The following is a 22599-nucleotide window of genomic DNA, read 5'->3' on the forward strand; positions in this document are numbered from 1 at the left end:
TACAGCAGCTTTAAAGCATTCCAGAGTCTGAAGTGTGTATATGTTTTCAGGCTGTAAATTGGGTGAGGCCTCTGAGTTTCTGGTGCAGCAGGACGCTCGTATCCAAGTGCCGACTCGCATCGGTCCTGCTGGGTGCTACGAGGTGTGCAGCTGTGGACCCAGTGGGCGCCTGGAGAACTGTGTGGAGATGCCCTGTGTGGACACCAACAAGCCCTGCATTGTAGGAGGCCAGAGGAAGAGTAAGATCTCCCTCATGTATTTTTTTTCTCTTCAGTATTTCTACTAGTCCCTTTAGCACTTTTCAGACGTGCACTCCTGACCATTAATTAACAGCAATTGAATGTGGCAACTTCATGTCTAAACTAGTATCCTGTAGTGGCAATCTTACTGTACCTAGTCACATTTTGGTGTCACTTTAAAGTTGGCAAAAGTCTAAACTGCATTCAGTCACATAAACAGGCGCATGTAGGCGACAACACTTTGAATTGTCGTTATGTGGTGAAGCTTTTTCCCCCATATTTCAGCGCTGATATTTGTTCCAAACATCACTGAGAGCAAAAGACAGTTTGCTGCCAAAGTGACAAAACACTTTTATCCCCCATTCACTTTGCTCTATAATTTCACATCCATTACAAACTGTAAAATATCCATAAACATAAATCTTTACTCTGAGGAAGGCAGAACAGTCAGACTAATGAGACTTACCAATAACAAATGCAATTGTGCCCCTACATGTGTGCTCTCAATTCATTTTCCTTTTAATGATTTCCTCATTGTTAAATACCAAAAGTCAGGACCTTTCCCTCATTAAGTAAAGGTTTTGGTCATATTATGATCAGCAATTTTAGTCATCTCAGCTTTGATTTTTTTGCATTCAGCTTTCAGTCACAGCTGCTATGGAAAACAAATTAGATGGAAACACACAAGAGATTGCTTTAAATTCAAAACACAATTATTACAGTTTTGCTTTTGTGATATTGTTTGTTCTGGTGATTAAAAATTGGCACAAAACTATATTTGTTTATGCAACAAATTGAACTATTGGTCTTTTCATCTGTGTGATCCCTAACCTCTGCCAGCTACCTGTACATTTAGAATGTCGTTTACATATTCAGTTCAGTGAGTTAAATGCAACTTTCACTCTACATGACTCATTCACACAGAAATTCTCAATGCCAAACTTAAGACAGGAGAAAATTTAAAGTTTGAAAGCCTGTGATCTAGCCTCAAAGAATATGTAAGTCACGGACCAGGGGATTTTAGAACACAGAGAGCTGGCAAACAGACAGCAGAGGGAGATACACACGTGTACAAAATTGTTGGTACCCCTCAGTTAAAGAAGGAAAAACCCACAATTCTCACTGAAATCACTTGAAACTCACAAAAGTAACAATAAATAAAAAATTATTGAAAATTAAATAATCAAAAACAGCCATTACTTTTGAATTGTTGATTAACATAATTATTTAAAAAAACAAACTAATGAAACAGGCCTGGACAAAAATGATGGTACCTCTATAAAAGATTGAAAACTATTTGACCAGAGTGACATGATTAACTCAGGTGTGTCATTTAATTGACATCACAGGTGTTTCCAAACTCATAATCAGTCAGTCTGCCTATTTAAAGGGAGACAAGTAGTCACCCTGCTGTTTGGTGAAAAGGTGTGTACCACACTGAACATGGACAACAGAAAGCGAAGGAGAGAATTGTCCCAGGACATCCGAAAAAAAATGATAGACAAACATCTTAAAGGTAAAGGCTATAAGACCATCTCTAAACAGCTTGAAGTTCCTGTGACAACAGTGGCTCATATTATTCAGAAGTTCAAGACCCACGGGACAGTAGCCAACCTCCCTGGACGTGGCCGCAAGAGGAAAATTGATGACAAATTGAAGAGACGGATCGTTGGAATTGTATCCAAAGAGCCCAGAGCAACCTCCAAAGAAATTAAAGGTGAACTCCAAGGCCAAGGTACATCAGTGTCAGATCGCACCATTCGTCGTTGTTTGAGCCAAAGCGGACTTCATGGGAGACGACCAAGGAGGATACCACTGCTGAAAAAAACTCATAAAAAGGCGAGACTGGAATTTGCAAAAATGCATGTTGACAAGCCACAAAGCTTCTGGGAGAATGTCCTTTGGACAGATGAGACCAAACTGGAGCTTTTTGGTAAGGCACATCAACTCTATGTTCATAGACTCAAAAACCAAGCATACGAAGAAAAGAACACTGTCCCTACGGTGAAACATGGAGGAGGCTCAGTAATGTTTTGGGGCTGCTTTGCTGCATCTGGCACAGGGTGTCTTGAAAGTGTGCAAGGTACGATGAAATCTGAAGACTATCAAGGCATTCTGGAGAGAAATGTGCTACCTGGTGTCAGAAAGCTTGGTCTCAGTCGCAGGTCATGGGTCTTCCAACAGGACAACGATCCAAAACACACAGCCAAAAACACCCAAGAATGGCTGAGAGAAAAGCGTTGGACTATTCTAAAGTGGCCTTCTATGAGCCCAGATCTGAATCCCATTGAACATATGTGGAAGGAGCTGAAACATGCCATTTGGAGAAGACACCCATCAAACCTGAGACAACTGGAGCTGTTTGCTCATGAGGAGTGGGCCAAAATACCTGTTGACAGCTGCAGAACGCTCATTGACAAATACAGAAATCGTTTAATTGCAGTGATTGCCTCAAAAGGTTGTGCAACAAAATATTAAGTTATGGGTACCATCATTTTTGTCCAGCCCTATTTCATTAGTTTTCATTAAATTTTTATTTATTGTTACTTTTGTGAGTTTCAAGTGATTTCAGTGAGAATTGTGGGTTTTTCCTTCTTTAACTGAGGGGTACCAACAATTTTGTCCACGTGTGTAGGTTACATTGAGCAGGGTTTATTTATAACACAATGAAGCTACAGAGTGAAACCAAACCAAGCTCTATACACTAAAGCAAAGACTAAACCACAAACTAGAAGCCAGATTAATTGAACCAAGGAATCAGGCTTAAATTTAAACTGAGGGTGATTAGCAATTAACCTAACAAAACGGCTGACTCACAAGAATCAAAATCCTAACGGAGTGGGGCCGGCCCTGCTCAGAACCCGGCCGTCTGGGAGACATGGGCAGGCACCACAATCATGAGGCAGGAAGTCACGGCAGGGACCACGGGTCCAGATCACCTGGCAGATCAGATGGGCAGAACAGAGTCAACAAGGGGGTCCGAGACCTCTTCCAGAGGTGGAACAGAAAACCAAATTCCATCTAATGGCTGGATCGGCAGGGCTGAGACAGGAAGCAGGCAGTGTGACCAGGCAGAAACTGGGCGGAACAAAAAAGGATTAAAACACTGTTCACCCAGTGAATGTGCAAAGAATGTGCCACCAAAACCAGAGCAACTTGGCATCATGACTGACGCTAGGATCTGGCGGAGATTGGAGAGCAGAGCTGGGATTTATGGGCGCCGTGATGGGGCGCAGCTGCATTCCCTCCACAGCTGTAATCAATGCCCACTGATTCTCAGCAGCCAGGAGCGTAGCCAGAGGAGGAGGTACCAAGGCCTAGGAGGAGACAAGCAGGTAGAAATTAGGGAGAGGAGGAGAAAAGGAGGTAGAGAGAGAGGAAGATAAGGCGAAGAGGGGAGAGTTCAAATTCGGAACTGAATTTCAAAATATATCTCAAGAGATTGATATTTCACAACAGTGTCAGTAACTAGTAATAGCTGCAGCTAAAACCAGCAGTATGCTCTGTGAGGCTTTCATAGGCTGACAAAAAAGTAACAGTGAAATAGGACTTATTAGAGCACAACACAGGTTCCACTTAAGTAGCACTCTTATACACATACCTACATACACACTGAATTGTACCCTTGGTTTTTCTGCATGTGGCAGTATTTAATTTAAGACTGAAGAATCACCTTGATGCCATAGTTTGGCTTTTGTCTAAATAAGCATATGGTTGGCTGAACTTTGCATCAAGAGTGGATTCAGGGGATACAGCTAACTTTTGTCAGACAACAGCTTGTCTGTGTCTAAACTTAAAAAAAAATGAAAACATGCCTTTTATAGTTTTAATAACCCTCAGAAACTGTTTGGAACTCACAAGGTTAATGAATGCACCAAAAAAAAGTAAAATCAGCATGCACTGAAGTTCTGTACTTTTTTGCAGCTCCTGTTGCCATGGCACGTCACAGTAACTACAGGAAGCTGCTCATTGTGCCAAGCTAGCTGGAGTGAGGCTAGCTGTTTTCCCCCATTTCCAGTTTTTATTCCAAGCTAAACTGACTGACTCCTTATTAGTATTTTTAATTATATTCTAACCATGCACTTAACTCCTGCTGAAATCTCTCTTAAAACAAAGTACATTTTGGAAATTTTATGACAAATGTCTTGCATTTATAGAACTAAGCAAATAGGATTAAAATTACAAGGATTAGTTGTATATATGTCAGAATGTCAAGTTATCCTAGGTTAGTAGTGGACTTGTTTGTCAGGATTGTTGTTTACTGTTTAAGCAGTAGAGGATATACACTAGTGCTAAGAAGCACTTTCTATAAGAATTCCGATAGCACTGCTATGCCTCAGACTATGAAGAGTAAGAATAAAGAGCTCTCAGTTGATTTCAGATCACAAGGAAGAGTGCTGTGTTTGTAATACACCTCTTAACGTAGTTCATTGTTTTAAATTATAATCACATTAAAGTCTGTTTAGTTGGGAATGTATAGAGTGGTTGTTTGAGAGGATTTAGGGAAGTCTGTGAGAAGTCTAAGAGGGGAACCCCTGGGCAAAAATGTTCCACAAAGCGCTGAGTGCTCACTACTGCTGTGAGCTCACTACTGCTGTGAGCTCACCAGAACAGCTGATGTACATGAGTGTTGCTGTATTTGCAGTTTTAATTTTCACTACTCAGAGAAATTCTGGAATAAATCAAACTGAAAACTAATCTGTATAACAATGTTGTTTTATTGAGGTGGAATGGGATTTTGACTGCCTAAAAAATTTTGATTTAATATGCATTATAAGCTGACAAACAAATGAAAACAATGTGTATAGAGGTCACACAGCATCTTTTTTTCATTAAATATTAAAACACCTTCATTATTAACCATGTTAGCAATAAGTGCACAGTTGTTTGGTGTGTGTATCCTGAGAGATGAAGAGACACAGACCTTATTTAAATTCCATTAGCCTAATGAATTTGTTTTTCTCTTTATTACTTATTGTCTGGTTTGAGTTAGTGCAAGCAAACCTAAGCTTTTCATTATGAAATCATCTAAATGAGAAATAGGCATTTTTTAAAAAGTTAACTTTCTCTGATGGAAACTGAGAAATGTTAGGAAGGATGACTTTCTCTGGATGCAAATGTTCTCGAGGCTTATCCACAATTTCAAATTGATGAATTTTTAATGTCACAGAAAAGAAGCATGGCAAGCACAGCAGTAATGGGATTAATAAATCACTTCGTTGGTAGGAATGATTAAATTAATAATCATTCTTTACACAAATAACAACCAAAAAGTCAAATAAGAGTAGCGCACCAGATATGTTTTTTTACATCCAGCTCCATCATCTGCACCGGAACTTTCAAATTCCATTAACTGTCTACAACTGCACACCATCGAACAAAAAGTATTGCCTCATAAATGATGCGGAATACGAAATACTACTGTACATACACAAACAGAAATAGCCACTTAACAGGTATTCAGACAAGAATAGTTTTTTTTTATGCAATAAATATTTCATACAAATACAGTACAATACAACACAAAAACTTTATTAATCCCCGAAGGGAAATTCAATTGTCTGGTCTCATCTGTTTACTTTTGAATTAAATAATCTAATTGCTGATGGTCGGAAAGATTTCCTGAATCTTTCTGTCCTGCAGTGCAGGGATAGGAACTGTCCACCACCGATGATTCGTTCAATCTGATTCCAACCACAGAGCCAGCTTTTTTAATCAGTTTGTTCAGACGCCTTGCATCCTTGTTTTTTATACTGCCTCCCCAGCAGACTGCAGCATAAAACAGGACACTTGCTACCACAGACTGATAAAACATCTGCAGCATCTTAATGACGATGTCTAGTGATTGAAGTCTTCTGAGGCAATTAAGTCGGCTCTGGCCCTTTTTGTAGATGAAGTCTACGTTTTTAGACCAGTCCAACTTATTATCAAGATGGACACCTGAATATGTATATGATGTCACCATCTCGATGTCCACGCCATAAGTGTTCACTGGCTGAAAAGGGGGGTTGAATCTGTGGCGTTGAGTATCAGGCAGTTTTTGTGACTCCGGTCACTGAAGGCACTTATCAGATCTCTGTATTTGGCTTCATGTCCATTTCTGATACATGCCACGATAGCAGTGTCATCAGAGTATTTCTGAATGTGGCAGGACTCAGTGCTGTATTTGAAGTCAGATGTATACAGAGTGAACAGGAATGGAGCCAGGACTGTTCCTTGTGGAGCCCCAGTACTGCTCATTAATTTCCCAGAAACAGTTTCCCAGCCTGACAAACTGTTGCCTTCCTGTCAGGTAATCTATGATCCAAGAAACACAGGAAGGATCTGACCCCACTGAATAAAATCAGTCTTCTTTATCAACCTTATTCTCTGTCCTGCAAAAAAGGCTTTGTTGTCATCTGTCTGCTGAAAGTGATGTTTTGGGAAGATGGACTGTGACATCTTGTGCACTCAGTTCAACATTTTGTTTATGTCCTCTTGTATTGTCTTGCTGTGTGTTATCAGGCCATGGGACATCTTTCAGGATCGACTGTCACAGCTGCTCCTGCTTTGCTGGTGATACCATCTGCTCCACTAGAGAATGTTTTGGCGTCAGCAACTCAGATGATGATCATCGACACTTTACTGGTTTGTCTTATGTCTTTATGGTTCAAACAGGGTTTAGCTGTTCCAAATTAGGTTGGCTAACAGCAAATAATCTAGATACTGCAAGGTTGCCTTGTAGACACACATCATAGCATGTGTACATTAAGCAATCTACATTACTACTCTTTGTGTCCTCATCAAAGCCTGATCATATTTAAATTCCAGTAATTTGACCCCTTTTCCCATTGTATATATTTTAGGAAATTCAAGACTTGTAAGTTAAAGATCGGGGCACCAGAAAAGAAATGGCAAAAGGAAAAAACTGCAAGCAAAAATGGACCAGTAACCTGTCATTTTGTTTTACTTTCTCTGCCCTTAATTAGCAAAGACTAAAAGTATCTGTCCTGCCAACAGCATTTATCAAGGTGTGGGGCAAAGTGCATAGACTTATTCAAGAGCTGTTATTTCTGTGAGTCAGCTTTCAACAAACAAACATTCATGCCAAATAAGTTCATACAATGCTGATTGAGTCTGTCAGGACCAGGTGAGTCTTACAGCATTTCGCAGTATACAGAGTTTCAAATCTGCCATGTTCCACTGGTAGTGATGTGTATTGTGTTATTCAGCAATAATTGGTTTGTCAGAGTGGAAGAGTAGAGCAACCATAGCAACGGAGACTAAATAGGCTACAGCAACTAGGAGAATGGTGGAATCTGTGGCTAGTGTGAAGCTTTGATTATACTCCCATGCTGACTACTGTGGACACTACGGATGCATCGTTGTTATTACTACTCTCCAGTCCTCTTGGAGGACTCTATTCTGTACATACTCAATTAGTTCAGCTTCTACATATACAGTGCATGAACTTCCATGCATGTGCCCTGCAAATTTTGAGCTGGCTGCGTAAGCTGAGAAGTTTAGGGAAACTCTCATGGACTTGGAAAATGTATGTCACATGTAAAATATAACACTGCCATCTCTGCATCTGTGAGGGTCTGCATGGCAATGTCATCATCAAAGTTGAAAGTGCTATGTAAATCTATTTTGCATTTATGGATTGAGGTAACAAACTTCAAGTTATTACAAGAACTATGCATTCATGGTTATTATACTCCATAAGCAAGTTCACTGGCTCTGTCACTTCCCTGCTTTATATTTACTGTTGATGTAAAAGACCATGTAGTGCATTGTGGTAATGCTGCAATGTGTTTTAGACAGAGGATGTTGCTTGCTAGTCATTTGCATAAAATTGAGGACTTGACTGATTTCTGCAAATCAGGGGCATCTGGCCCTCTCTCGTATTCTCTGACAAATTCACAAACTGCAAGGCTGCAGAGCTTTAAAAAGACAACCTAAGTAGGTCATTTTCCAGTAAACTTTAAGGTTATATTTTGTAGCTTCTCTGGCAACTGCTTCACTGCACATTAAGGTGTTCAGTGTTCCAAAGTCATCCGGTAAGGATGGAATGAATGTTTCCCTCCTTCGTAATAAATAGTTGTCTCTCTCCTTATCTTCCCCATCAGGTCTTCCCTGTAGCTGTCCAGACCGCTTCGTGCCAGTATGTGCCTCTAACGGGCGGACATATCCGAGTGCCTGTGTGGCTCGCTGTATGGGATTCAAAGACCATCAGTTTGTCTTTGGCCAGTGCCACCTGAGTAACCCATGCGCCAACAAACCCTGCCAGAGAAACCAGAGGTGGGTTCAGAAAACAGTCAGAGTAGCTGCTGCCAACACTGAGCACTAATTCATTAACACTGAGAAAAATTCCTTATTAAGATTGTCCTTCCCATTCCCATTTTACTCTCTTTCTTTCCCCCTGACAACTTCCCTATTTGATAGCCAGGGTGTTTCAGGTGATTGTGTTAAGCAGGGTTTATTCACAGATTATCATCCAGCACACTCCACCCATGAACTCTGACCTCCTGAATGTTGCTTTGGAGGCTTTTGCTGTGTGACAGGATTACAAATCTGAGAAAAACTTACCTATTTTTGATTTTGGACAAAATATAAATGATTTCACATACCAATGTCAGATTAAGATATCTGTTAATTATTGTCATATTGATATTCTGTTAATGCTTGTCATATTGATATTATTATGTATTGAAATATTTATAGCACTTATACAAAAAGTTTCTTGCTTCATGACACAAGCTGATATTAGAAACAAGTCTGTATTACTACCTTTCCTTGAAGAGAGAGCTCTATTTGTCTCATTAACAAACTGTGTGAAAGGATTAATGGAAAGTAGAATTAAAAAGATTATTTACTGAGGAAGCAATTATGGATGGATTGTAGAAAGGTAGTGTCTACAGATACGGACCCGTACCCGTAGCCTGTGGGCTATGGATATGGCACTTTCCATTTGCCAGACAGATACGGACCCGTAGGCGAGTGTCGCGAGTCAAGAAGCTGCTAACCACTGCAAACTGTTGAAAGGTAAGCAAAGGTTAAGGTTAGGGTTAGTGTTAGGGTCAGGTTTAGGGTCCGTACCTGTTGTACCGATGCTACGGGTCCGTACCGCTAGCGTCTACCGGGAGTCACGTGACCAGATCTCGCGTATCTGATTGGCAAATGGCAAGTGCCGTATCTGTAGTCCACAGGCTACGGGTACGGGTCCGTACCTCTAGCAACAACCTTGTAGAAAAATGCTAAAATATGTGTGCAGCAAAAAATTACACATTGTTGTCATATTCCTGATGTTTATTTTGTAACATAATAATACAACATCATAAAACATAGTAAACCTGTTGTTTTGATAAATTCAGCTCACAACAACAGAGCATTGCCACATTTTTGCATACGCACAAGACACACAGAACATACCCATCAAAGTATTGCTTCATAGCGCTTGGTATTTATTGCAGTGAGATGCAGCACATATCCAACATTAAACTGCGCCGCTTGATCCCTCTAACATTGTTATTTGCCTTTCTGTGCAGCAAAGTGTCACTGAGCAAAAAAAATCTCACATTTAATCACACTTAGAACCTCCATAAAGCTCTCCATCCATCTCTTTACCCATTTCACTCACTTTTAAAACTCCTGAAGTCATCATTGCATAGATTTAGATCTACATTTGTTAGTTTTTTCAGTTGATTTGATGCATTTCTCGAATCATCCTCAACATTTGCAAAACAGTAAGTGCATTTCTCAAACTATTCATACAAATAGCAAAACACCATGGACTACTTGCAAAAGCCAGTTTCTTCTCAAAATCCTTAGTTCATCTCTCAAAAGTAAATATCTGTGCCAATGAACATGTCAGTGCCATCAGAATGACAAGTCCTTGTGTCATTGTGTGTGGATAAGACTCAAATTTGTTGAGTTATGATGTCATTATAACAGTGACAACATAACATAACATTATAACTTTGGAGTGATGTTCTGATGTAAACTATGGCTAAAATTTTGATGACAATTATTGTAAATTGTAAGTTCCACCTCTGTGTATGTGGGAGATTGATTGCAAGAGACTGGACAAGATTTACATTTAGGCTTTTACTGTTGTAATTTGTTGACACACCACATGATTGCAATACAGAAAGGAAAACAGCGCTGCATAGCACAAAGAAAAAACAAAAGTCGAAATGTGAACATAGGACAGTCTCCTTAGGGAAAACTGTAAATGCAGTGCTGCAGGAATTACAGTGCAGTCTTCCTACACCTCCTGATGTTCCTGTCTGTTGGGCCACAAGTTCTCATCCACATCATGAATATCTTCTCTTGTGTCTTTGAGCGATTTCAGAAAACTCTAACCCTTCACACATCTCCCTTCTTAGAGAAATTCAAGATTCACCTGGGAGCAGTTTACCAATTTAGGACAGATGAAAAAAAGTCTAATGGAAATGTGTAGAAATGTCCTTGACATATGATGACAACTTGTTCAGTCATTTTGGACGTAAAGACTTATGCAATGAACTAATGCCTAAGTGATGTGGGGGGTGAGACTATTGTAATACATTTTGATCAACATGCCATAAGCAATTGATAATGTAGGAAACAGCAGAGAATTGTATAGAATCATTTGCACTGATGTACTAAAGCAAATGCTTTGGTACATCCATGCAAATGCAACTTCTTTAAAGGGATGAGAAACTGCTTTATTGATGTGGACAAGTGACACAATTTTGTGAAGACTGAACAAGTAGTTTTGAGAATTTCAATTCTCATCTGAGAACTGTACCAAAGCAACTGAGAAAAACTGTAATATAACACCAGAAAGAGCAGAACCAAAGCTTAGTAATTTCGCTCATCACTTATTTGTTCATACAGAAGTAATAAAATTTGGAAGACAGATGAGACTTCTGCAAAGCCATGTCTCTCTTGTTTTTCTCTTATTTTCACACTACTGCTTCTCAGTTTTGCAAAATGCAAAGTCCCTCTTGCCTCATAAATAAGGCCTACCACACAATACAATAAACAGCAGATTCTACTGGACTTGCTGTGTCTGTATGCATCAAAGAATATTCTGGTCTTGTAACTACAGCACTTTTTGCAGAATTCTCAAATCTCCGCACGTAAGCTACATTCTGTGAAAACGTGAGGCAGTAAAATAATAATTTCCATTGAGCAGTAAGTACATATTTTTTATACAATGTTCCACACAATCTCCTTTACCATCTATGAAAATATATTTATATCATCAGCATCTTATGGTGTAGTATGTGTATAAACATAACATTTTCATAATCGTTTTTTATCCTCACTACAAAGGTTATTATAAAATATCTGCCAGTATTATCTCATCAAATGATGGAAGAGCTAGAAAGCCTAGACCGTTCTGAAAAAAACAAGATACAGCATGTGCGATTAGTCTTTATAATGATTATAATATGATCTTAAAAGCAAAACCAGCTCATTTGCCCTAAAAATAGCCTATTATAGCATTAATGTGAAGCATTTGTAGGAAATGAGAAGTTTCAGTGGCATCAAAAGAACATATGTACCGTGTATGTGAATGAATATAGATACTATAAATGTGGTATGTGATTATGTCTTTAACACTGTGTATATTTGCACACTTTTGGTGCAAAATATACAATAAACTAAAAGGTTGTTTTCTAACATGTTTCCATTTTTTCCAGTAAGATGTGTATTTATTTTTCCTCTGATCAAGAAAAAGTATGTCCTAGAATGAGCACACACACACTAATATGTGGAAGTATATGTACCTACACAGCTCGAAACCATTTTCTGTTATTCTGAGGCCAAACAGTGCAATAAGCGAGCAAGTCAGCTCGGATGTGCTGAGCACCTGATTGGTCTGAGCCTCGGAGACTTGGTGGTTGCTATGGTAATAGAGCAGGGTTTTCTGTGTGTTTGGAGGGAAGTAGTTTGTGCTTGTTGATTTGCTCTTTTATTGGAGCATTTTGCTAAAATATTCTCCTGCGTTATTTCTGTTGTTTGACAGTGTAAATATACATTGTGAGGTGATATTCATGTGAATATCAGGTTTTATAAATGCTGTGGGCAATGTGAAGGATCTCCTCTGATCTCAGTTATACAGTCAGTGACTATATAAACAACATTTTGTGTGTGTTGTCAGATGCATCCCAAAGTATCGTGTATGTCTGAGTGACTCGTCAGACTGTCTGCAGTATGAGTGTATTGGTCGGCCAGCAGCCTGCGATAAGAACAGTGTGGAGCCTGCCTGTGATACTGATGGCCTGGTCCATCCCAATCTGTGCCAGCTGCAGCAAGCTGGGAAAACTCTGGCCTACATGGGCCACTGCCAGGTAGGTTCTGCACAAAACAAGGAGCAGCAGGGTTCAGAGACAGCCGTGTTGGTCTGGAGAAACACTTATTATGAAGAATTTTGACCTTGCAGTTGCTATTTTTTTATATATCTTGTGCGGCACAAGCTATATCTAAACAATGTGCAACTTTCACTGTTGGTAAAGCTGAAAAGCATTCAGGAGAGTGCAGATCTCAGAATTTAAAAAAATACTCTCATTTAGCTGTTAAGTTAACCTTCAAAGTCAGCAAAGTGTGAGGTAGAGGACAGCAGTCAATGAAGTTGTGGCTAAATAGAGAAGTGAGACTGTAAAATCAAGTCAGGGGGATTATTCATTCATATACATATGTATATATATATATATATATACATATACACATATGTATATGAATGAATAATCCCCCTGACTTGATTTTACAGTCTCACTTCGTAATATATATATATATATATATATATATATATACATCAACTCATGTGTGCCACAATTATTAGCACCCCTGATTTTAATATGTTGTACAACCCCCTTTTGCCAACAAAACAGCACCTAATCTTCTCCTATAATACATTTTTCAGTGTGAGAGTTTGCTTCTGCAATAATTTTTTTTTTTTTAGATTTTCAACACATCTTAACCAGGGGTGCCAATAATTATGGAGGGTGCTGGATATGTGTGTGTGGGGGGGTGTGTGTGTGTAAATATTGAAAATTTTACTTTATATTCTGACCTAATGTATGATTAAAATGACCAACTTTTAGTCTCCCTAGCAAAATTTTCCTCTCAAAATCTTTTGGAGAGATTTTATTGAATTAGGAGCAAGCTGAGGTCATGAGTCTTTGGTCCCTACATTTGTCACTGTCAGCAATATCAAGCAACAAAGCAACAAAGCAGTACTGCTGATTGACTCTCCTTGAGGGGGGACAAATTATTTTTACATGAGATTAGACAATGCTGATTTGCTAAATATACATGGGTCTGTGTGCAAATCTTCAGTTAGTAGTTAGCTACACTGCAGCACAGACGTTTCTATAAAGAAATAAACATGAAGCTGCTGCAGCATCCCTCTCCCCAAGCAACAGGGATATATATTTCATGTACTACCTTTGGTATTAGGTATGTTTTCTATTTTAAACGCAAAATAAATAGCTTACTTTAAAGATATTATAAGAAATTTAAAAAAAAACAAAAACATTTTTGACCAGAGAGGGTATCTGTTTCACATTCCATCCATCCTCTATACACCACTTTATCCTCATTAGGGTTGCGGGGAGTGCTGGAGCCTATCCCAGCTGACTCGGGCAAAGGCAGGGGACACCCTGGACAGGTCGCCAGTCTGTCACAGGGCTACATATACAGACAAACAATCACACTCACATTCACACCTATGGGCAATTTGGAATAATCAGTTAACCTCAGCATATTTTTGGACTGTGGGAGGAAGCCGGAGTACCCGGAGAAAACCCACGCATGCACAGGGAGAACATGCAAACTCCATGCAGAAAGACCCACCCAGGCCCACCCCAGGATTCGAACCAGGGATCTTCTTGCTGCAAGGCGAAAGTGCTAACCACTAGTCCACTGTGCAGCCCTGTTTCACATTCTATTTTGGCCTTGACTTGTAGAGTCACTTCAGTCCCCTTTAAACATGCATTACCATTGTCCCCAGAGGATGCATACTAATGTTTCCACAGTCAACATTCCTCTCGAGCCACCAGGGCAAGACCACCATTTAAGGCAAGGCATGTCACAAGGGATGTTCTATTTATTCTTTTTTATGTGCAAACGTTTCTAAAAATTGGTTTGTTACTGTATATGCAAGTTAAAAGAATAAAGTAAAACAGTGTAGCTACATGTCACATATATTGCAGGTATACAGTGTACAGTGCCTGGTGTGCTCTGTCCTCAGGATGCCTGCAGGAAGCCACAGCAAGTCTGTGGACACAATGGTGAGACCTACAACACAGTGTGTGACGCCTTCTCTGACCGTGTAGCTGTGGACTACAGGGGCCCCTGCCATGCTGTGGGGGCCGTGTCTGATGGGGCTCCTGACTCAGCCTGCAGTTTGGTTCAGTGTCCAACTCTCTCCACTCCAGGCTGCCGTCCTGTCATCCCACCTGGTGAGTGGAGCAATACCATAGATAGAAGGTTTCAGGTACACTAGATAAACTGTCGTCAACACACAGGGTAAAGCTGTGTAGTGTATATGACATGTAGCTTTGTATTACTCTCTGAAAATTGCATGGTAATGAGCCCTGACCTCAGGCCTGTTTTCAGGAGCCTGCTGTCCCATATGTGCCAGCATGCTGCAGATCCTCTGGAACAAAGAACAGATGAACACTTTCTCTAAGGTATGGATCAGTCAAAATTCTGCTGTTTTATGTGACAAAGCCTCTTCTCACAATATGGTAATTAGTCATTTATGTGCCAATGAAGAGATTATTAAAGGTATTGCAGTCTTTAACCAATGTTGTAGTAACATTTGAACTAAATGGAAGTTACAGAACAATTATTTGCAGCAGCCTAAATTCAAGGCAGTGCAGTTTCAATAGGCATTCAATACATTTTTTGCTTAGAACTGAAATCAACATTATTAATGTATGAATTTTTAGTAGAGTGGCCATGTTTAATGTGTGTTCATTAGTGTAGCTGTAATGCAGCTGGTTGTACTAGATGTAAATATACGTGCTGGCCACATGGGGGAGATATACATTCAAGACTACAGGCTGCACGTGCCTCTCATACAAAAGGAAAAGGCTGTTACTGCATGTATGGTGTTTTCCTCAAGTGCAAAAAAGTCAAAGAAGTAGTCCATGTTCTGCAGTCTTAATTTCCCACCCAAGTCTATTGCTGGGAAGGAAATACAGTCTACTGCATACCATGGTGAAGAAGGTGAGAAAACAAAACTGAATGAAAATAGTGCCACAAACAAGTTTTATTTAAAAATATTATTTTGGTGTTCTCAGCACAACTAAGCCTCCTTACAGGCATGCCCTCCTTTTTCATTAATCTGACAGCAACTGAACATGTTGCCTTCATGTCTGAAAGACTACACTGGTAACCAGGGATGAAAGTAGTTTTAAATTCTTGCTGGTACTATTACCAAAACCCTCATCTCGCACTAACTTCATGCATTTTAAAGTAGCAAAGTTAAAACGCAAACAAATAAAAACATAAATATTTTACTGTAGGCCAATGGAATAGGTAGGAATTAAAAACACTTGAAAATACACTAAAAATTTTGCTTTGATTGAAACACTGATAAACATCCAGAATACAAGGCTCTAAGAACAGACATGAGGTCACGAGCAAACACTCAAAATGGAACTAAACATCAAAACACATCACCTAAAAGATTTTCCACAGAGGCCTAAAGTAGTTATAGTAGTAGCAGTTAGTTTCTGATTTTCTGTGGTAACCCTTCTTCAGTGTCCCTGTCTTTTCTTTTAATCAAAGAGTTTATTTTACTCTGCATTATTACTTTGACAAAAAATCTTGACTGTTTTGTAGAGCTTCTCTCTGTTTTATATAAAATATGCATCTGTCGATGATAACTGCTGTAAATCCAGTTTAAAGTTTTTCAGCTAATCACAATAATGTGTGAAATTTCAGGTGTAATTTACTGCTTGCCCCGTCCCGGCGCAAGCGGCGCTTGTTGACATCTATTGACGAGCTGTGGAAAATGTCAAAATATAATAAATCAAGCGCACCTATTTGCTATTTGGCTGCTATTGGCCATAGCGATGACTGTGTTACGGAAAGTAGACACACATGTGCACGTGGTGCTGAGTGAACGGTCCATAGCAGGCAGCCGGGCGGCGTACCGGTGGAAGAGCGGCATACCACCACCAGGTCTTTTTCCGGTACTATGTACCCCCACCAGATCTTTTGCTGGCACGCAGTACCGGACCGTAACGGCTTACTTTCACCTCTGCTGGTAACCTTTCTGTTGATGACACATTGGCATTCTTGGACCTTTTTATTTCATCTGCATATCTGCTCAAAAATGACACCAACCAACCATGATGTCATTAGTTAAGGAGGTCCACACATCCGACCCGCAGGAGCCACCGGGCGGAGAGCGAGCCCAGGAACCTGGAGCGACCTGGCACCCAGAGGCCCACCAGACCGGAACCGCAACCGCTAGCCGAAGAGCAACAGGCCATGACAGAACAGCGCCGCCCCAAGTCCCCCGGGCAACACCCAGCACAGCACCCCCCGGGGCACCGGGAGACGGCCAAGACGCATGCGCGACCCAGCAGAGACCCGGGGGGCAAGTTCAACCACGTCGAGCCACAGGGGACAGCGCCTGGAAAGTTAGCCAAGCATGCAGTGACAACAAGCTAGCCATTCATGCAGATAGAGAGCGAATCCCGAGGAGTTGATGACTGTATGGTTTTCGTTGATGTGGCCCGCTCGGTCCTGCTGACAGCGACTGGGTTCCTAACTGAAGACAATCATTAGTTACACAATGCCAAGTACATAAGCAGCAACATATATTGGGGTGATGTGGTGGCTAACAGGCAGAATCAGGTTACCCAGGTTTAAATTAAGGGAGCTAATATACAGTGACCATGTTTGTATAAAATTAACAATTGATTTTTATTTGAAGCAGAAGATTTTCTCCATTGAAATGTGATTTATTAGGAGGTTCAACCAGAGGTTGATGTTCAGAGTTTGCCTATTTTTCCAGTTAACAAGGATTGTTTTTTTGGCGATGGCGAGGGCTACGAGTAAGGATTGAGATTGTTTGCGTGGTAGGTCCGTTGTTGTTAAGTCACCGAGTAAAACACAGGCTTGGAGATAAAGGAATCCTGCAGTCCAAGATTGTGGAAAAGCTTTTCTGAGACGTTAGTCCAGAAATTTAACGGGGGTGCACAGCCATAGAGCATGAAAATAAGTATCAGCAGTGTTCTGGGAGCACTGGAGACAGATGTCGGAGTCGGAGAATCCCATTTTTTTCATCATGTATTGATGATATGTGTTCTATGAGGATTTTGTATTGAATAAGTTGTAAGTTTGTGTGTTTTGGTCATTTTAAATGCATTATCACAAATTTGAGTCCAGAAGTCTGGTTCCGGAGATATACACACGTGGACAAAATTGTTGTACCCCTCAGTTAAAGAAGGAAAAACCCACAATTCTCACTGAAATCACTTGAAACTCACAAAAGTAACAATAAATAAAAATTTATTGAAAATTAAATAATCAAAAACAGCCATTACTTTTGAATTGTTGATTAACATAATTATTTAAAAAAACAAACTAATGAAACAGGCCTGGACAAAAATGATGGTACCTCTATAAAAGATTGAAAACTATTTGACCAGAGTGACATGATTAACTCAGGTGTGTCATTTAATTGACATCACAGGTGTTTCCAAACTCATAATCAGTCAGTCTGCCTATTTAAAGGGAGACAAGTAGTCACCCTGCTGTTTGGTGAAAAGGTGTGTACCACACTGAACATGGACAACAGAAAGCGAAGGAGAGAATTGTCCCAGGACATCCGAAAAAAAATGATAGACAAACATCTTAAAGGTAAAGGCTATAAGACCATCTCTAAACAGCTTGAAGTTCCTGTGACAACAGTGGCTCATATTATTCAGAAGTTCAAGACCCATGGGACAGTAGCCAACCTCCCTGGACGTGGCCGCAAGAGGAAAATTGATGACAAATTGAAGAGACAGATCGTTGGAATTGTATCCAAAGAGCCCAGAGCAACCTCCAAAGAAATTAAAGGTGAACTCCAAGGCCAAGGTACATCAGTGTCAGATGGCACCATTCGTCGTTGTTTGAGCCAAAGTGGACTTCATGGGAGACGACCAAGGAGGACACCACTGCTGAAAAAAACTCATAAAAAAGCCAGACTGGAATTTGCAAAAATGCATGTTGACAAGCCACAAAGCTTCTGGGAGAATGTCCTTTGGACAGATGAGACCAAACTGGAGCTTTTTGGTAAGGCACATCAACTCTATGTTCATAGACTCAAAAACCAAGCATACGAAGAAAAGAACACTGTCCCTACGGTGAAACATGGAGGAGGCTCAGTAATGTTTTGGGGCTGCTTTGCTGCATCTGGCACAGGGTGTCTTGAAAGTGTGCAAGGTACGATGAAATCTGAAGACTATCAAGGCATTCTGGAGAGAAATGTGCTGCCTAGTGTCAGAAAGCTTGGTCTCAGTCGCAGGTCATGGGTCTTCCAACAGGACAACGATCCAAAACACACAGCCAAAAACACCCAAGAATGGCTGAGAGAAAAGCGTTGGACTATTCTAAAGTGGCCTTCTATGAGCCCAGATCTGAATCCCATTGAACATATGTGGAAGGAGCTGAAACATGCCATTTGGAGAAGACACCCATCAAACCTGAGACAACTGGAGCTGTTTGCTCATGAGGAGTGGGCCAAAATACCTGTTGACAGCTGCAGAACGCTCATTGACAAATACAGAAATCGTTTAATTGCAGTGATTGCCTCAAAAGGTTGTGCAACAAAATATTAAGTTATGGGTACCATCATTTTTGTCCAGCCCTATTTCATTAGTTTGTTTTTTTAAATAATTATGTTAATCAACAATTCAAAAGTGATGGCTGATTTTGATTATTTAATTTTCAATAAATTTTTATTTATTGTTACTTTTGTGAGTTTCAAGTGATTTCAGTGAGAATTGTGGGTTTTTCCTTCTTTAACTGAGGGGTACCAACAATTTTGTCCACGTGTGTAGATAGTTCTGACTCCCATTTAGAGATGGCTAAATATATTGTGTCAGATCTTGATATATATTTCAGAGAGAGTTTTAGTTGTTGTCAGAGAAAGCTTTGTGATAGCTTTAGCTAATGCAGGCGGCTGGAGCGTGCCTTGAAGTGTTGGGATTCTTTTCTTAATAATATTTTTAACTTGTAGATAATGTAAAAAAAATCCCATTTTTTATTTTGTATTTTTGAAACAAGTTTGTATATGACATGAACGTATTATCTGAAAAGAGGTGGTGAAGATGTGTAATTCCATTCTGCTCCCAAACAACTAAATGAAGCGGCTGATTGTTAACCTGAAAGTCAGGGTTGTGCCAAATGGGAGAGAACTCACAGGGCTCCAATTTGGAGTTTGTAATTTCTAATGCTTTCCACCAAGCGGTCAAGGTGGAGGAAATCATTGGGTTTTTAAAGAGTTGTGTAGTTTGATGGTTGTTGCAATAAAGAGTATGTCTGAAAGTCTGATGCTGTTGCAATCCTTCTGTTCTAATTCTAACCAACAGTTGGGATCTCTGTTAGGTTGTGTCCATCGAATAAGATATTGTAGCTGGTTAGCTAAATAATAATGCATAAAATTTGGTGCCTCTCGACCTCCTTCGGATTTGCTTCTCTGAAGAGTAGATAGACTGATTTTTGCTTTTTTATTATTCCAGTACAATTTTGTGATAGCCGAGTTGTCACGCCCCTCTGGCTCCAACGAGCCGACTCATCTGCGTATTGATGAGCGGTTGTGCTGAGTGCACAGCCGGCGTGAATGAACAATCAGTGCGGCATATAAGCCCGACTCCCCTCACAACTCACTGCTGGTTCATTGCTCCACCGTCCATGCCACACAACGCACTCCGCTTCAGCCTGCACTCCATTACCGTCTCCTGCACGTTGCTCCCTGGACTCAGTTCCTTCCTTGGATAACTCTGCCCGTCCCTTGCCACCTTCTCACTCCCTTCATCGCCTCCGTCTGTTCTGCCCCTCTGCTGCCCGTCTGACACTGGACAATCCCTGGACTATCTGTGAGTTCCCTTTCCCGTAATTTAGTTAGTTTTTATGTTAGTTTACCTCGGCGTTCGGGTCCACCCTTGGTTTAGTTAGTTTATTTTCTCCTCCCCGTTGTTTCCCTCCTGCCTCCATTATTAAGAGTTTTTTCTGTCCATATATCCTTATTTTTTCATTAAATCATTATTAATTTCACCCATCTGTCTGTGCCTGCTGCTTGGGTTCACACGCCAGTTCAGTGACACGAGTCCAGCGACTGGAAGCAGTTGGACATTGGTTTGAATGGAATCATTGAAAAGAAATAATTTGGTAGGATTTTCATTTTAATAGTAGCTATTCGTCCCAGAAGAGATATAGGGAATTGTTCCAGTGCTGTAGGTCACTGCTGATATTATCCAGTAGTGGGCAAAATTTAAGTGAGTTAATTCAGATAATTTAGGTGAAATTTTTATGCCTAAGTATTTTAAGTTGCCTGTAGGGAAAGAGTAGTGAGGGTCCTGGTCTGCAGGACTCCATGAATTTTCTGTGATCGGAAGTAATGTTGATTTTGTCCAATTTATGGAATAATCTGATAACTCTGAAAATGTAGTTATTAAATTAAATACTTCCCTTAATGAAATAGGGTTCTTCTAAATAAAGTAATATATCATCTGCGTATAAATTAATTTTGTGTTCTGTTGCCCCAGAGCGGATTCCTTGGATCCTGACATCCTGGCGCACAGCTGTTGCCAACGGCTCAATGAATATCGCAAATAAGGAGAGAGTGGACAGCCCTGTCTGGTGCCTCTCTGTAAGGTGAAAGTCTTTGAGGCGATTCCATTAGTGGTGACAGTAGCTTTGGGAGAATCATATAGTGCTGATACCCAGTGAATAAATGACTCTCCAAAGCCAAGCTTATTTAGAACAGCAAAGAGGAAGGACCAGTTAACTTTGTCAAAGGCTTTTTCTGCATCCAACGATATGATAACTGCCTTTTTGTCCTGCCGCTGTGACATGTTAATCAAATTTAAGAGCCTTCTTACGTTGTTGGTAGAGTGTCGACCTTTAATAAAGCCGGTTTGATCATTATAATTGTTGAAATTACTGTCTCTAGTCTAGATGCCAAGGCCTTTGCAATAATTTTAATGTCGGTGTTAATTAGTGATATCGGGCGATAACTTGACGGAAGGGTCGGGTCTTTATCTGGTTTTAATAAAAGTTTAATTGCTGCTGTGTTCATGTGAGGCCGTATGTGACCACTGGTTTTAATTTCTGTTACTAATCTAAAAAACAGTGGAGCCAGCGTTGACCAGAAGTGCTTCAGAAATTCGGCCGGAAAACCGTCTGGACCTGGTGCCTTACCATTAGGCATACTGTCTAGAGCACTGGACAGCTCATTTATGGACAGTGGAGCATCTAGGATATTTTTATGTTCAGTAGATAACTGAGGCATATTTAAACTACTGAGAAATGCCTCAATATGCTCAGGGTTGGGTTTGTTATTTTCTGAATACAGATTCCAATAATAATTGTAGAAAATATGATTAATTTCTTCTGGTGATTGCGTATACTCACCAGTTGTCCCTTTTATCGCTGTTATGAGAGATTTTTCCCGATTGCGTTGGAGTTGGTTTGCAAGAAATTTACCTGATTTGTTATTATGCTCAAAGTTGTTGTATCTCAGTTGTTGTATTATGAACTCGGTCCTTTTGGATAACATCTCATCTAGCTGTATTTTTGTATTTTGTAATTCAGTCCATATCTGATTATTTGGGTTTGTTGTATATTCATCAGTTAGTTGTTTAATTTTATCTTCCAGATCTTTTCTAATTTTTGATCTTGTTTCTTTTTATAAGATGAATATGATATAATTTTACCTCTAAGTACTGCTTTCCCTGCTTCCCAGAGTAAAGATGGAGATGAGTTTGGGGAGTCATTCATTTCCAGATAGTCTGCCCACTCTCTCCTTATGATCTTATCGAACTCTTCATCTTTTAACAGTGAGATGTTAAAACGCCATGTCGGAGGTGGTTTAAAGGTGAGGTCAGTTTGTAAGGAGAGGGAGACTGGTGCATGGTCGCTGATAATAATGGGGTGTATTCTTGTAGAAGCTTTCTCGGTAATAGAATTATTTGTAAGAAAAAAATCAATTCTTGAAAATGATCGATGCACCGAGGAATGGAAGGTGAATTCCTTCTTTGTTGGATTTTTTAGTCTCCAGCTGTCGCCAAGGCCAAAATCATCCATATATTCCTCTATTACTTTAGCAGATTGATTGCCTTGTACGTGTTGTGTTATTGGAGCGATCTACTGATGGATT

General features: G+C 40.1%; 1 protein-coding gene across 1 annotated transcript in view; it reads left to right on the top strand.

Moving 5' to 3' along the window:
• The window catches only part of reck (reversion-inducing-cysteine-rich protein with kazal motifs), a 181231-nt gene that overhangs the window by 124878 nt on the left and 33754 nt on the right, over nucleotides 1–22599 (top strand). The window contains exons 14-19 of the mRNA XM_051940817.1: nucleotides 51–239; nucleotides 6744–6866; nucleotides 8348–8519; nucleotides 12373–12562; nucleotides 14464–14674; nucleotides 14832–14905. Coding sequence (XP_051796777.1) covers nucleotides 51–239; nucleotides 6744–6866; nucleotides 8348–8519; nucleotides 12373–12562; nucleotides 14464–14674; nucleotides 14832–14905 — 959 coding nt within the window. The remainder of the gene's footprint in view (nucleotides 1–50; nucleotides 240–6743; nucleotides 6867–8347; nucleotides 8520–12372; nucleotides 12563–14463; nucleotides 14675–14831; nucleotides 14906–22599) is intronic.

The sequence above is a fragment of the Acanthochromis polyacanthus genome, chromosome 20 (genome assembly GCF_021347895.1).
Source record: "Acanthochromis polyacanthus isolate Apoly-LR-REF ecotype Palm Island chromosome 20, KAUST_Apoly_ChrSc, whole genome shotgun sequence".
In the NCBI taxonomy this organism is placed as follows: Eukaryota; Metazoa; Chordata; class Actinopteri; family Pomacentridae; genus Acanthochromis; species Acanthochromis polyacanthus.